The sequence below is a fragment of the Malaclemys terrapin genome, chromosome 8 (assembly GCF_027887155.1).
Source record: "Malaclemys terrapin pileata isolate rMalTer1 chromosome 8, rMalTer1.hap1, whole genome shotgun sequence".
In the NCBI taxonomy this organism is placed as follows: domain Eukaryota; kingdom Metazoa; phylum Chordata; order Testudines; family Emydidae; genus Malaclemys; species Malaclemys terrapin.
Genome location: NC_071512.1, coordinates 80,395,514 through 80,410,200, shown reverse-complemented (window position 1 = coordinate 80,410,200; position 14,687 = coordinate 80,395,514). Strand labels below are relative to the sequence as shown.

The 14,687-nt window shown below is 41.5% G+C and overlaps 1 protein-coding gene across 3 annotated transcripts in view; it reads left to right on the top strand.

Moving 5' to 3' along the window:
* Positions 1–14,201, top strand: part of SH3GLB1 (SH3 domain containing GRB2 like, endophilin B1) — a 37,773-nt gene extending 23,572 nt beyond the window's left edge. For all 3 annotated transcript variants that reach the window (XM_054037580.1, XM_054037579.1, XM_054037578.1), the window contains 4 exons: positions 4,194–4,283; positions 5,013–5,113; positions 9,577–9,808; positions 13,721–14,201. In XM_054037580.1, the coding sequence (XP_053893555.1) occupies positions 4,194–4,283; positions 5,013–5,113; positions 9,577–9,808; positions 13,721–13,828 (531 nt within the window). In that variant the 3' untranslated portion in view covers positions 13,829–14,201. The remainder of the gene's footprint in view (positions 1–4,193; positions 4,284–5,012; positions 5,114–9,576; positions 9,809–13,720) is intronic.
* Positions 14,202–14,687: the final 486 nt, after the last annotated feature.

The following is a 14,687-nucleotide window of genomic DNA, read 5'->3' as shown; positions in this document are numbered from 1 at the left end:
AATTTGAAGAAATACTGTTTCTGGGTAACTACTGCCACTATGTGACATTCTTGTAGCAAAATATAATATGAAAAACCGGTAAGCCTGCAAGTAACAAGACAGTAGGGCTTCTCTTACAAAAGTTAATTTCTTAGGACAGTATCTTATTACAAACAAATCACAGTAATACATTTCTTTGTAGATTATGTATTTTTTTTTCCTGAAGGATTGTGTGGTAGTTCTCTGAACTGCCAATTAAGAAACAGACATTCAGCTGTTGGCCTCCTAGTACTCAAATGGGGAACTGATACTGTGGAAGTAGCAAACTCATCTGAAGGAGGATGAAAAAAGGAGAAGCAGTGCTAGCCTTAGCACTCTTGAGTTGGCCTGCAAAACAACTAATTGCCTGCAATGTAATGGAGTGCAAGACACAAACCATAGGTTGGCAAGATGATACTTTGAGACTTCACTTGACTTACTAGAGGCTTCTGTGTGCCTTCTGTTGGATTTTAGCACACATACAGTGCTTTAATAAACACTATCAAACTGGTTCCCCTTTCTTTCCATATGGCAAAACTAGGGGTATGTCTACACTACCCGCCGGATCAGCGGGCAGCGATCGATCCAGCAGGGATCGATTTCTCGTGTCTAGTCTAGACGCAATGAATTGATCCCCGAACCCTCTCCTGTCAACTCCTGTACTCCAGCGCCACGAGAGGCACAGGGGGAGCAGCAGCAGTCAACTCACCACAGTGAAGACACCACAGTAAGTCGATCTAAGTACATCAACTCCAGCTACATTTTTCACGTCGCTGAAGTTGCATAACTTAAATCGATATCCCACCCCCCAAGTGTAGACCAGGGCTAAGAAGAAAAGCCTTAAGGAGTCTGAGAGCTGGGAGTAAAACATCAGAGCTCATTGCCGAATCATGCTGTTCCATACTATTGAGCTACCATTCTGTGACGAGGTTACACAGACTGCCACAAACAGATTGCTGGGGGGAGCTGGAGACTAGTCATGGTGCAGTTGGCAGCAGCCTGAATGGCATTCCATCACCCAACTAGCAGAGAAGTGGTCTGGAGAGCTGTCTCGTATCCCAAAAGCCAATTCTGGGGGACTGAGTTATGTGCATCTAAGGAAAAAATCCAGTGGCAACTTTTCAATGCTAGCTATTGGCTTATTTGTTTTCAAATCTTAACGAAGAGAGGCTAGACACTCTGAATTTCTTAGTACTTTATAAAGTACCTCTCTGTTGCTGTAAGTGCTGTAGAGTTTAAAAAATGAAAAAGTAATAAAACCAGAGACCACCCAGTCAAATCCTCCAACCTATAGCTCACGCCTCCTTCCAAAGGCCCAGTAACTGATGTAAATGCATTTATGTTGATCTGCCTTCCCCTTTATTGAAAGCCCAGGGAGAGAAGGGAGTCTGATTCATAAACTACTCTCTGAATCAAACCGTAACTTCTGTTTGAAATAGCTTATCACTAGAAATATATCTCCAGTGTTGCTTTTAAGAGACTAGGTGATGAAGAATCACTTAACCACTAGAACAACTAATCTTATGGATGTAATTGCCTTCACTGTTGAAATAAAGCAGAGTTTTTTGTTTTTTTGTTTTTTTTTTTAGTTTGAATTGTTCTAGCTTTAGTAACGCCTGCTTCTGCTAGCTTAGTCTATCAAATCTTTCCCATATAGGTAGGCACCTGTAGATGATTGTCACCCCTTAACTTTCTCTTCAGTGAACTTTAAATAGACTGAGCTTCTTCAGTCTCTTACTGCAAGGCATGATTTCCAGACCTTGAATTAGTCTTGCATCTCTTCTGCACCCTTTCCAATTAACTTTTTGAAGGGCTGTCTGAACTGGACGCACTATACTCCGGGTCAACTGGTTATCTATCAATAAGCTTTTCAGCTCAGAAGGCTTACAAATCCCTGGTCTGAACTGAGGTGGAGAGCGGGTATCACGTCAAGGGCCCTTCATGGCAAGACAGTGACAGTCATCTGCTACTTCCTATTAAAACAGGAGGTTTCACGGACTGTGGTTGCAGTTATACACTGAGGGCAGGGTAGCCTAGATTTACAGTTCAAGGCTCTATCCTTAACCCTTCTCAGGGGTGATAAGGTTACAAGTTCCATGAGCTCAGAATGTCAGTTGTGCATGTATACTATTTTACCCCAATGATATAAATCGGTATACCATAAGGTATACACTTCACTTCAATCAGCAGCAGTGAAAAAGGGGATGAGGCAATGCATGGGAAGATGAAGAAACTAGAGATCTTGGAGCATGCCATCGCAACCTCCAGTTCAAGTAATGCTCCGCATATAGCGATTAAGCTTGAGCAGTGATGCTTCCAAAGGCCCTTCTGTCTGGTAAACTAATTCAGTGTGCGCCTGTTTAACACACAGTTGTATAACTTCTTTTGTCATTATGAACTTGATAAGGGAAGGAATCTGCTTTATTTTCTCTATCATTAAAGTGGATAATATGCCCTCTGCCCTGTTTTCATTAAAGTATCAGCCTTGTTACAACTTCATATCTGCATGTGTTTAAAAACAATCAAATTGCAGTACATTTCAGGGGAAGTACCAAAAAAGATTTACTTTTGTAAAACTCAAGACAATTAACTAGTTTTCCCATCCATTGGGAAGCTGTGTGGAGTGCAAAAGCAGGAAATTCAACTCTTCCTTTTTTTCAAGCTTCCCACTTCTCCCCTGCAAAACAACAAACACCAAAACAAAACACACACAAACCCTCCTATTTTCCTTCCTGTTCTTACAAAGCTCTTTCCGAATGGCCAGCCATGAGTTCATTGTGCTGGTGAAATCCTGACTTCTGAAGCAATACGCGTCAACGCTTCAGGCATAAACATTTATAGTAAATGTCTCTGCTGTTTTCTCTAAAAGTACGACTGCTTTTCTGGGGGGAGAGGGAGGAGTAAGCTAGCTTGTCCTGAAAGACTTCTGACAGAACAAGTTCTAATGGACCCATGCTGTCCATTTGGGACACTGCACAAAGTTTGGAAAGTTAATATGAATTAACTTGTGTTAAATTTATAGGTCATCTCACTACTAAATACCAACTGTATACTTCATTCTCCACAGCTTCTTCACTGTCTTTTAAGCAATTTCAAAAGTGGCTGTAAAATCTTAACCCTGAAATATTTTAGTTCCATAATTCTTCTGTGCATATTCCTTTGAGTCACTTCTGTGTTCCCATGGAACTATTCATAGTAGGATAAGCAGAAATATAGTCTCAGGTAAAATGACATGCAAGAAAAAAAGTTGTGCCACTTCAATAGGTCTTGTAAATTCATTTCCCTTATTGTAAGAGTAGTTAACTGCTGCACCTCAGACAAAGACAGACTTCTGCCTGCTGAATTATCCCATACAGAAACCAGACACTAAATGGTCAATTTTAAAAGCACTGAGAGAGGAATCTAGATACCAGGACTGCATACTTCCCACCGGAGACCTCAGAACAGTGAATCTTGGATACTGCAACTCTGATTATATAGTCATGTGCAATTTGGGTGGCATTGGTTGCTCAGAACAGTGTGGAATTCAGAATGACTTGCTCTTGTGTTTAAATGAGACCCTCTAATGTTACTAGATCATTTTAGACTTGTTCTAAAATTGCTAAGAACTGTAGGCTAACTAGCAGCATTAGAGTAATCCATGAATTTGAAAGAGTTTTAAAAATAAATATTAATGTTATATATGAAGTCTTGAAGTTCTACTGTTGGTGACCTAATTCATTTTCTAGTGTAGCAGAGAAGTTAAAACATCAGACTGGGACTAAATCTAAATTTCATTTTCTCCTTAGAGATCTTAATTTTGAGGCACCCATTGATCTGCCTATGCAGATCTATCAGACATAAAACCTGGTGACTAATAAAACATTCTGTTAAATTTTTGGCAAAAAGGCTCATATATGGCTATTTGAAACTGTCTGAAAACACTAAATAGCTGTAATCTATTCAGTATTGTAGAGCATGAAAACAAAATTGGGCCCTAATCCTGCAAACACCTAAACATATGCTTTACTGCATGCATGTGAATGGTCCCATTGAAGTCCGTGGAACCACTTTAGATGCATAAAGTTAAGCACCTGTCTGTAGGATCAAGGCCTTCAAGTAGGAACTGTAACGGTGTTAGTAAGCAGTGTTTTAAGCTGTGTTGTACAAACTTCTAATAAGTTTATACTCTTCAGTCTGAACAGGAAGTACGAATAACTCAGAGTGAATTTGACCGTCAAGCAGAGATTACCAGACTGCTGCTGGAAGGCATCAGCAGTACACATGTGAGTATCTAAATTGAAGAAAATGAATAAAATTGAGACTCTCTAAAATAACTACAGGAAGTTGCTTGGAAATACTTTTAAAATGCTAATTTTTCCTTAACACCTTAAAATGTGTTACACAATACATACCCATTTGAATCTCAACTTCTAAGCTGTAAAAAGAACAGGAGTACTTGTGGCTTCAGTACGTTGTAGCCCACGAAAGCTTATGCTCTAATAAATTTGTTAGTCTCTAAGGTGCCACAAGTACTCCTGTTCTTTTTGAGGATACAGACTAACACGGCTGCTATCCTGAAACCTTCTAAGCTGTAGTTACTGTCCAGCTAATTTAACTCTGGTCTCCTCAGGGCCCTAGTAAGAAGACCCTTTGGGTGCCTTTCTTCTAAGCTTCTGAGATCCCCACCAGACCCACTCTGTGTTGAGGCTACAAATTACAAAATTACTGCATACTACAGTAACTCTTCAATTGGGCAGAGAATTAAGAATGGTGGGCATCATGCAAGCATCATATCTCTCAGGCCTGAAAATATTTTCTATAGCACTAACATCCCAATTACCTTTTGAGTCTGGGTCATGAATTTGTTTTCCCCCATCCGTCTCCTCTTTCTCTTTTTCCACCCCCCCCAATTCAGGGTTGCCACTGATGCTAATCTACCAAGCCAGCCTTTTTAATGCAGGTATAGTATTCTTCATATGCACTAAAAACTTGAACTCTTCACTATATTATAGGCACATCATCTTCGCTGTCTGACTGATTTTGTTGAAGCTCAGATGACCTATTATGCACAATGTTACCAATATATGTTGGACCTCCAAAAACAACTTGGAAGGTAATAAAACTGCAAAAGCTTTTTTTATAGTTACAGCTTTGTGTAAGGACTTGTTTGAGGTAGGAAAACTTGCACTGTTGTAACTACATTAATATAGTTCTACAAACCTCTAATGCACATGTGCTGCACTTGTGCAAAACAGGGTTTGTACAATGTAACTACATTGTTATAGTTACACCCATGGAGCAAAAAATCCCAAACCTGTAGATAGAGCCAGTGCTGTGAAGCATAAAGTGAGACGGAGACTTTGCGGAGTCTATAATGAGGGATGGGGAGCATGTATGACCACTTCTGGTAGAGATCTAGAGGATTCCTAGCAGAATACTTCTAATTATTGTACTGTGTTGGTGGTGATCCATTCTAGCAAACGGCTGTCAAATGCAGTGGAGGCCATTGTACTACTTGTAGATCCATTAGCAAGTTAAATGTTGACATGCAAGACCTTAAACTGATTTGAGAACACAGGTGTGTTCTCCAGAATTTAGAGCAGGCTACCAGTAAAGCAAATTACTATGGGGAGAAATACATTTCATAATATGAGAAGGTTGGTGGGGAAATTAATGGTAGCAACTGAGTAGGTAAACTACTTGCCTAGTGTCTGGATAGCTTAAGTTTTTTTTTTTTTTTAAAGCAAGTGAAAGAAACCATCTATTGCCTAAATTCTAAAATGCTTTAAAGAATTGTATGCTGATACATTTGTATTCTATACAAATTGTAGTCTACACATTTCATACAGCTCCCTATTTCAAACCCTTTGTCCCAATCAGAATTTTTCTGAAACTATGGTGTATGCCAGACCACTTTATTCAACGGAGAGCAAGCTTTCTGGAATCAGTGTCCACATGGGGGTTTATTCCAAAATAGCTATTCCCAAATAATTATCCAGGAATAGCTATTTTGGTATATTTCAAGGTGTAGACAAGCCCTAATTGGATAAGTTCCCTGTTAACAACCTTTTCTTTACTAGAAGAAAAGGTTCTCTTTTGCAGCCACTTGTAAATGGCAAGCTGCTTTAACTAGAACTCTAGCAGACCTGATGAAACACATTCTAACACATACTCAGTGGCTGGACTCTTTCTTTTTGTGATGGTGGTAACTGAATTTTACCACTAACTTGCCTTCTCAAAACAAACTTAGAAATAACTGGCATTTGAAACGAGTATGTTTAAAATTTGATGCTGTATTATAATTTGCACTAACTCATTTACAACTTTTGTTATGTTGTATGGGGGCTGCTAAAACGACAAGCCCAAAACATACATACAGTAGAATCTCAGAGTTACGAACTGACTGGTCAACCACACATCTCATTTGGAATTGGAAGTATGCAATCAGGCAGCAGCAGCAGACACAAAAAAGCAAATACAGTACAGTACTGTGTTAAATGTAAACTTTTTTTAAGTGAAAGTTAAAGATTTGACAAGGTAAGGAAACTTTCTGTGCTTGTTTCAGTTAAATTAAGATGTTAAAAGCAGCATTTTTTTTCTGCATAGTAAAGTTTCAAAACTGTTTTAAGTCAATGTACAGTTGTAAACTTTTGAAAGAACAACCATAACGTTTGTTCAGAGTTACGAACAGCCGACATTCCTGAGGTATTCATAACTCTGAGGTTCTACTATGAGGCTTTCTATTTCTCTACATAGATAAGGAATGCATAAACTTTGCCTTAATGAGAGGGAGAGTGTAATAGCTATAGCAGGAAAAAGCTAATACACCTGTGTCTTTTCTTGACTTGTCACTTAAGCCCTATGCCTCATTTCTTCCACTAAAAAAGTGCTTGTGCTAGCTATGAACAAGTTAAAGAGGTTTAATATCTGTAAAAACACATTGAGAGCCTCCATGAACGATGGCACACTATAAATTAAGTAACTTGTATACAACACATACCGCAGAATCAAAAGTTGAAGAGAAGCTACGTGAGAATAAGGGCAGATTTTTGGATCACTTAAATTTTTATGATGAGTCAAATGAAGTGTTTTTGGAAGACTGTTCTGAGTAACAGCAAATGGCAAGAGTACAGACTTCAAGAACTAGGTTGATAATCTATAGAAAGCAAATAGGATTTGCTTTAAGCATAATAGTTTTAACCTAAAGAAGATTGTTCCTCTTAACTAATTTTCTTTGCCTAGGCATGTACAGTGCTTTTATTTTAGCATGCTCATACAAACTGCCAATGTTCATGGAAATATGTCAATCTGGTCTTAACCCTATCTCCATAATCTTGCTGATGCTCAGTCTATGGGCTGGAAAGTCTCAAACTGCCATATGAAACTTGCATCTATTACTCCAAGGGGGATTCTGTGGGACTGCGCGCCCACAGAAAACTGCCCCCCTCTGCAGAATTCCTGTGCTTCCCTGCAGAAAATGGCAGTGAAGCAAAGGGATGCCACCGAGAAGGGGGAATGGACTACCATGGGTGCAGTTTTTTGGGGCTGAATGCCGCTTCCTGGGTCCTAGTGTCAGTTGTGATTCCCTTCTGTGTGCTAGGAGCCTTCCTGTTTTCTGTGCAACAATGAATGCCCATGGTGGGGCTGGGTAAGGGGAGGGTGGGGGAAATGAGGGAACGGGGGGTGAGGTGAAGAAGCAGTGGGGAAGGAAGAGGGGATGGAATAGGGCAGGGGGAGAGGAATGTGGGAGTGAAGGGAAAGAGAGGGAGGAAAAAAGGGGATAGGGGAATCTCAGGGGGAAACGGGAGGCTGGCATGCGGCATCCCCTCAGCAGCAGCTGGGACTCCCCCGTTAAGCAGGCCCATTGAACCCTCACCCTGACAAGTCCTTCCCCCTACACCTGGACTCCCACCCCATTGAGCCCCATTTCCCCTCACCCAAACCCCCCTGCTGATCCCCAACCACCTTCACCTGGGTCCCCTGCAGAATCCCTTTGCTCCTTCAACCAGAATCCCCCCCTTCCCCCCCGCCTGAGCCCCTGTACATCCAGATTTCCCACTGAGTCACCTGCACCCAGATTGTCCCACACAGAAACCTCTCACCCCACACCTGGATCCCTCCGCACTAAGCCCTCCACACTTGGATCCTGGTGGGCTAAACCTGCCCACCCACACCTGGTGCAGAGGGGCAGGGTCCCGGGGTGTTTCTGAGGCAGGCCTAGCCTTTGCACTGTGTCAGGGTCAGGTGCAGCCTCACTGCTGAGTCCCAGTACCAGGGGAGGTGGGGGCTTCAGGGTGATCTCTCACCTCAGTGCAGCCAGTGGTCTGTGCTCCTCACTACCATGCTGGAACCACATTTATTTATTGATAAATAAAAATTGTAGAATTTTTAATTTTTTGGCACAGAATTCCCTCAGGAGTAATCTACTTAGCTTAAAACTATAGTGGTGGTTAAACCAATTCCTGTCCTTCCTGCCATATATCTTGGACAAGGAAGTCTCCACTGTATTAGTCATGGAGCGTGACAGGACAGTTTCTTGAGTTCCACTTTTCACACTGGATAGGGTCCTAAATTTGTAAATAGATGGGGCATAGCTGCTGATTGCTCAGAATAGGAGGATGAAGAGGCTATGTAGACCACTGGGCTTGTGTACTAGCTGACTGACCGCTGGTGCTGTCCGATATAGACAACAGCCAGACTAGAAGCAGGCTGCCAAGCAAGGAGGGCAGACATCCTAGCTTAGTTTTCTGTCTGATTGAGGAGATGAAATTATGTTGTTGTTAGGGTATGTAGTTACTCTGGGGTTTGCAGCCAGTATATGCAAGTTCCAACTTGGATTCTGAGATGCTCAGGGTAAGACTCCAGCTCTTAATTTTGTTTGAAATCCCATGAATGCTTTCAGTGGTAACATAAAGTAGGCAGAGTAAGGGTGAAGTCTCTTCCCCACATCAAGAGTGTGAAAGGGGTAGCACCTGTGGGGTTTCCAGCCTGTGTAGGAGGGCTGATGGGAGAAACTGGAGATCTGCAGCAAGATGATGTCTGAGCTAGAGTGGCCAGAACACTTTTTGTATATAGACTGTACAGGATGGTGGTTAGATGGAGGGTATGAGAGGGTGTGGGGCAGAGTGAAATGGAATTTGCAACAATGGCTTCCGTGGGTGGGTGGGGAGTGTGAATTTTAATGGGCAATATATTCTCTTGTCAGGGAAATCGCCTGAGTTGTAAGTATTGTATTCCTATTCATGTTCGATAGGTTTTATCAGTTTCACAAATACTATCATTCATTAATAATGCTTAGTAGCTAGCTCTGTCAGCTATAATGGTTCTGCTTGTGAAATCCATGAATCAAAGGTGATTCCCATTTGGGGTGTTGACAGATGCAACTGGCATGAAGAGAACTACACTTCAGACTTCAAGGAAGGTAATACACTTTGCTGTCACAACGTGTAGTGCCTGTTACACAGTTGGTAGGAAAGGTCACAGGGTCATATAATTGAAACTCTTACTATAGTGATGAAGGCTTGTTTCCATGTGTGTTGAAATAATTCAGTCAGTGGTCATCTTGTTTTTCCACAGCTTTCCATCTACCTTCCGCTCTAACAATAATCAGTCTTCCTCGACCCCAGTGCCAAGTGTTTCTGCTTCCTCAGTCTTGGCTTCTGCCTCTGCTTCATTGCCTTCAGTAAGCAATTCAGTAGTTACTTCAGGCTTCAGTGAACTGAAAGCATCAAGTGGCAGCAGAAAAGCCAGAGTTCTCTATGATTATGATGCTGCAAACAGCAGTGAACTATCACTTCTTGCAGATGAGGTAAGAGGCTTTTTCTAAATAGCATTGTAATTTAAAACCAGCATACTCATGACTAACAAGTTTAAATGTCTTAAATACTATTTTAGGAAACTTGTGTTCAACATAGAAATAGTGACTTAAGTATTCTGGAGTGGAGGCTAGAAACCTCTGTGTAACATAATGCAGTAGCTCACCACCTTTCTAGACTACTGTATCCTCTCAGGAGTCTGATTTGTCTTGCATATCCCAGGTTTCACCTCACTTAAAATCTACTTGCTTACAAAATCAGACACACAACTATAAAAGTGTCACGGTACACTATTACTGAAAAATGCTTATTGTCTCATTTTTACCATACAATTATAAAATAAATCGGTTGAAATGAAAGTACAATATTTATATTCCCGTGTATAGTATATAGAGCAGTATAAACAAGTCATTATGTGTGAAATTTTAGCTTGTACTGACTTCACTAGTGCTTTTTCTGTAGCCTGTTGTAAAACTAGGCAAATATCTAGATGAGTTGTAATATGTACCCCTGGTTGAGAACCACTGACCTAATGTATCAGAATTTTACTGCCACTGTTTGCGAGTCACTGAAGTGCCCAGTACTTGCTTATCCTAATATCATAAAATGGGGATAACTTCTGTGAGGCAGGCACAGTAAGTGTTATCTTATGAGTTAAGCTGTTGGGGTTCAATTCTGCCACCCTTTTTCATGTTATAGTACCTCCCTCCAGTAGAACCCATTGATGTTACCATTATAATGACTGAGTCGTTAAATTCTGCTTAGGTTACACTCAGGGATGAGTGCATAAGCACAGAAACTTGATTTCAACAGAGAACTTGGAAGGAAGTGGCACAATTGGGCTTTTATTTGACATTAAAATCTATTAGAAAGTGCTGAAAGTGCTAATTAGCATTATAGACTGGGAAAATACAGTAGGGCACAGATTATCCAACAACTTCTTGGAAGGCATTGGAGATAACGTTTTATTACAGAAGGTGGAGAATGGAACTAGGGGAGGCTATTATGGATTCGATTCTGACAAACGGAGTAATTAATTGAGAATCTGAAGGCGGAAGACCACTTGGGTGAAAGTGGTCATGAAACGATAATTCATGATTCTAGGGAATGGTAAAGGGGGGAGGGGAACAGCAGAATAAAGACAATGGACTTTATCAAACTCAGAATTGGTAGGTAAAATTCAAAGGGGGGAAACAAGTCTGCGGAGAGGCAGGAGAGCTGCTCTCGGGGAAGTGGACTAACTATGCTGATGGGAGAGCTCTCTCCCATTGGCGTAGTGACTTCATTAAAGTGCTAGAGCAGTGTAGCAGGGTTGATGTAGCTGCACCGATGCAGCATTTTAAGTGTAGATGTGCCATTAGACAAGTTAAGTCTTCAAGTCAGCAGGGCCTGATGAAATACAACCTAGAATACTTAAGGAACTAGCTGAAGAGATCTCTGAGCCATTAGCTATTATCTTTGAGAACTTGTGAAGGATGGGAGAGATCCAGAGGACTGGATAAGGGCAAATATAGTACCTATGTATTAAAAGGGGAATAAGGACAACCCAGGGGATTACAGACCAGTCAGTTTAACTTCAGTACACAGAAAGATAATGGAGCAAATAATCAAACAATTTGCAAGCACCTATAATAAAATAAGGTAATAAACAGTCAACATGGATTTGTCAAGAACAAATAATGTCAAATCAACCTAATATCCTCCTTTTGACAGGGTAATAAGCTTTGTGGATGGGGGAGATGGTAGATGTCGTATCTACTTTAGTAAATCTTTTGATACTGTCTCACATAATCATCTCATAAGCTAGAGAAATATAGCCTACATGAAACTGCTATAACAGGGGTGGGCAAACTTTTTGGCCTGAGAGTCACAGCTGGGTGGGGAAATTGTATGCAGGGCCATGAATATAGGGCTGGGACCGGAGGTTGGGGTGTCAGAGGGGGTGCGGTGTGCAGGAAGGAGCTCAGGGCAAGGGGTTGGGGTGCAGGAGCCCTCTGCCCTCCCCTCCCCCCAGGGGCCGCAGGGACATGGTGCCGGCCGCTTCTGGGAGCAGGGCCAGGGTAGGGAAGGGAGCCTGCCTTATCCCCACTGCATCTCGGGGCTGGCAATCCTGTGGGTCAGATTGAAAGGGGTTGGGGTACAGGAGGGAATGCGGGAGGGGGCTCAGGGTAGGGGGTTGGGGTGCAGGAGGGATGTGGGGTGTGGACTCCAGCCCGGCACCACTTACCTCGAGCGGCTCCCGGGAGGCAGCGGTGTGCAGCGGGGCTAAGGCAGGCTCCCTACCTGCCCTGGCCCCGCACCACTCCCAGAAGTGGCCAGCATATCTGGCAGTGGCTCCTGGGGGTGGGGTGGGGCAGGCGGCTCTGCTGTGCGCTGTCCTCACCTGTGGGCATGACCCCCGAAGCTCCCATTGGACACAGTTTCCCGGCACAAAGCCCTCTGCCCGCCCTTCCCTCTCCCCCCTAGGGGCCACAGGGACATGGTGCCGGCCGCTTCTGGGAGTGGCATGGGGCCAGGGCAGGCAGGGGGCCTGCCTTATCCCTACTGCGCCACGGAGCTGGCAATCCCTTGGGACAGATTGAAAGCCCTGATGGGCGAGATCCAGCCTGCAGGGTGTAGTTTGCCCTCCTCTGTGCTATAAGTAGGTGCACAACTGGCTGGAAAACCATACTCAGAGTAGTTATCAATGGCTCAGAGTCGAGCTGGAAGGGCCTATCGAGAGGATTCCCACAGGAATCTGTTTTGGGTCCAGTTCTGTGGAATATCTTCATAAAATATTTGGATAATGACAGAGAGCGTACACGTATAAATTTGAAGCAGAGAGGGGTTGCAAGCACCTTGGATGACCAGATTAGAATTCAAAATGATCTGGACAAACTGGAGGAATGGTCTGAAGTGTATAGGATGAAATTCAGTAAGGACTAATTCAAAGCGCAAAAAAAAAAAGCAAACATCATTCCGGGATGTATTAGCAGAATTGTTGTAAGGATGCATGATAAATAATTCTACCACTCTACTTAGCACTGATAAGGCCTCAACTGGAATATTGTTCAGTTCTGGGTGTCACATTTTAAGGAAGGATATGGACAAATTGTAGGAAGTCCCAAGAATAACAAAAATGATTAAAGGTTTAGAAAACATGACCTATGAGGAAAGATTGGAGGAAAAAAATTGGGTTGGTTTAGTCTGGAAAAGAGAAGACGGGACATAAGTTTTCAAGTGCATAAAAGGCTGTTACAAGGAGGAGGGAGAGAGATTATTCTTAACCTCTGAGGATAAGACAAGAAGCAATGGTCTTAAATTGCAGCAAGGAAGATTTAAGCTAGACATTAGGAAAAGCTTTCTAACTGAAAAGGTAGTTAAACACTGGAACAAATTACTAGGGAGGTTGTGGCATCTCTGTCATTAGAGGGTTTTAAGAACACCTGTCAGGGATGGTCTAGGTAATATTTAGTCCTACCTCAATGCATGGGACTGGACTAGATAACATATCGAGGACCCTTTCAGTCCTACATTTCTATGATTGAAGGAACTTTAAATTGCAGAAGTTTAAGTTGCCAAGGAACTATCAGTATTAAGGGAAACTGCTGTATGGAGGATTTATATGTAAAGTCAACATGTATAAAAGCAATAACAAGGTAAAGGTTTCATCTAAATACGAAAAGGGACTCTTTCTAACTCAGTCCTTTTAAATACTTTCTACTTTGTCAAGCTCTCTCCTACTGATCATGAGTAATAGTTTCTGCAAACATTTGCTTGCTGCTCTATGGAAGTTCATGTCAAATATGCCCTTTAAAAATATGCATGTAGCTAATATCAGAAATCCGAGCCTTTGGAAATAGGTTGTTTATTGCCAGGAATATTTATTCTAGGATCAAATGTTAATGGTGTATTTTTGTTTTTAGGTCATCACAGTGTACAGTGTCCCTGGTATGGATTCAGACTGGTTGATGGGTGAAAGGGGAAATCAGAAGGGCAAAGTGCCTATTACTTACTTAGAACTGCTAAACTAAATGGCTGGCCTGAATAAAGACTGCCACTTACGGCGACACCATATTTATATACAATTAAGTTTATATAAAGCAGGTTTAAGTGTCTTCCATGTTTATTGTCTTAAGGGAGAAGAATACCAGTCATCAGAAACCGGCTCTTCTGCCAGTATTGTTGCATGGTAAATACTCTGTTCAGATTTAATTTGAGTTTAAAGCTTTTATTTCATGTGCCAAGAATGTTTCCTACAGAATTGTTTCTACTGAAGTTTTCACTAATACCAAGCTTCTACTTTTGAGTAATCTAGACCGAAAGCAGGAGGGCACTGTTTTCTACTGAATTTTTCATTAATGGCAAGCTTCTTTCCTCACATAAAATAAAATTATTGTGAATTGATATCAGTCTGACTCCAGTTATTTGCTCAGCATAGTGAATAGCCAAAAAACCGGTGTTAACACTTTAAAAATTAAACTATATTTGTCTCTGGTTCTCCAATATGGTATATCAAATATGAACTTGTTGACATTTGTGGTTAACAATTGAATGATGCATGCATTTTAATCCTTTTCAAATAAATTGAGTTCCTAGTTGAAAACCCAATTTTTGATTTTTTTATGTATATTTATGTTTTTGTTTTAAAGTAACACTTCTAGAGAACCCTGCTTGGTGTTTTTGTTTTTCCCCTCGTGCCAGAGCTTTAATAAAGCAAACACATGAACCAACCCAAAATTTCAAACTGGCTTACTGCAGTCTACTCAAATAAACAGCTAAACACCAGGAAAATTCTAGATATTCATTCCATTAAATATAAATGTCACAGAAAGCATCATAAATGTTTGCAAATTTACTTGCATTCATCTGTTTGCATTCACTATACGTAAG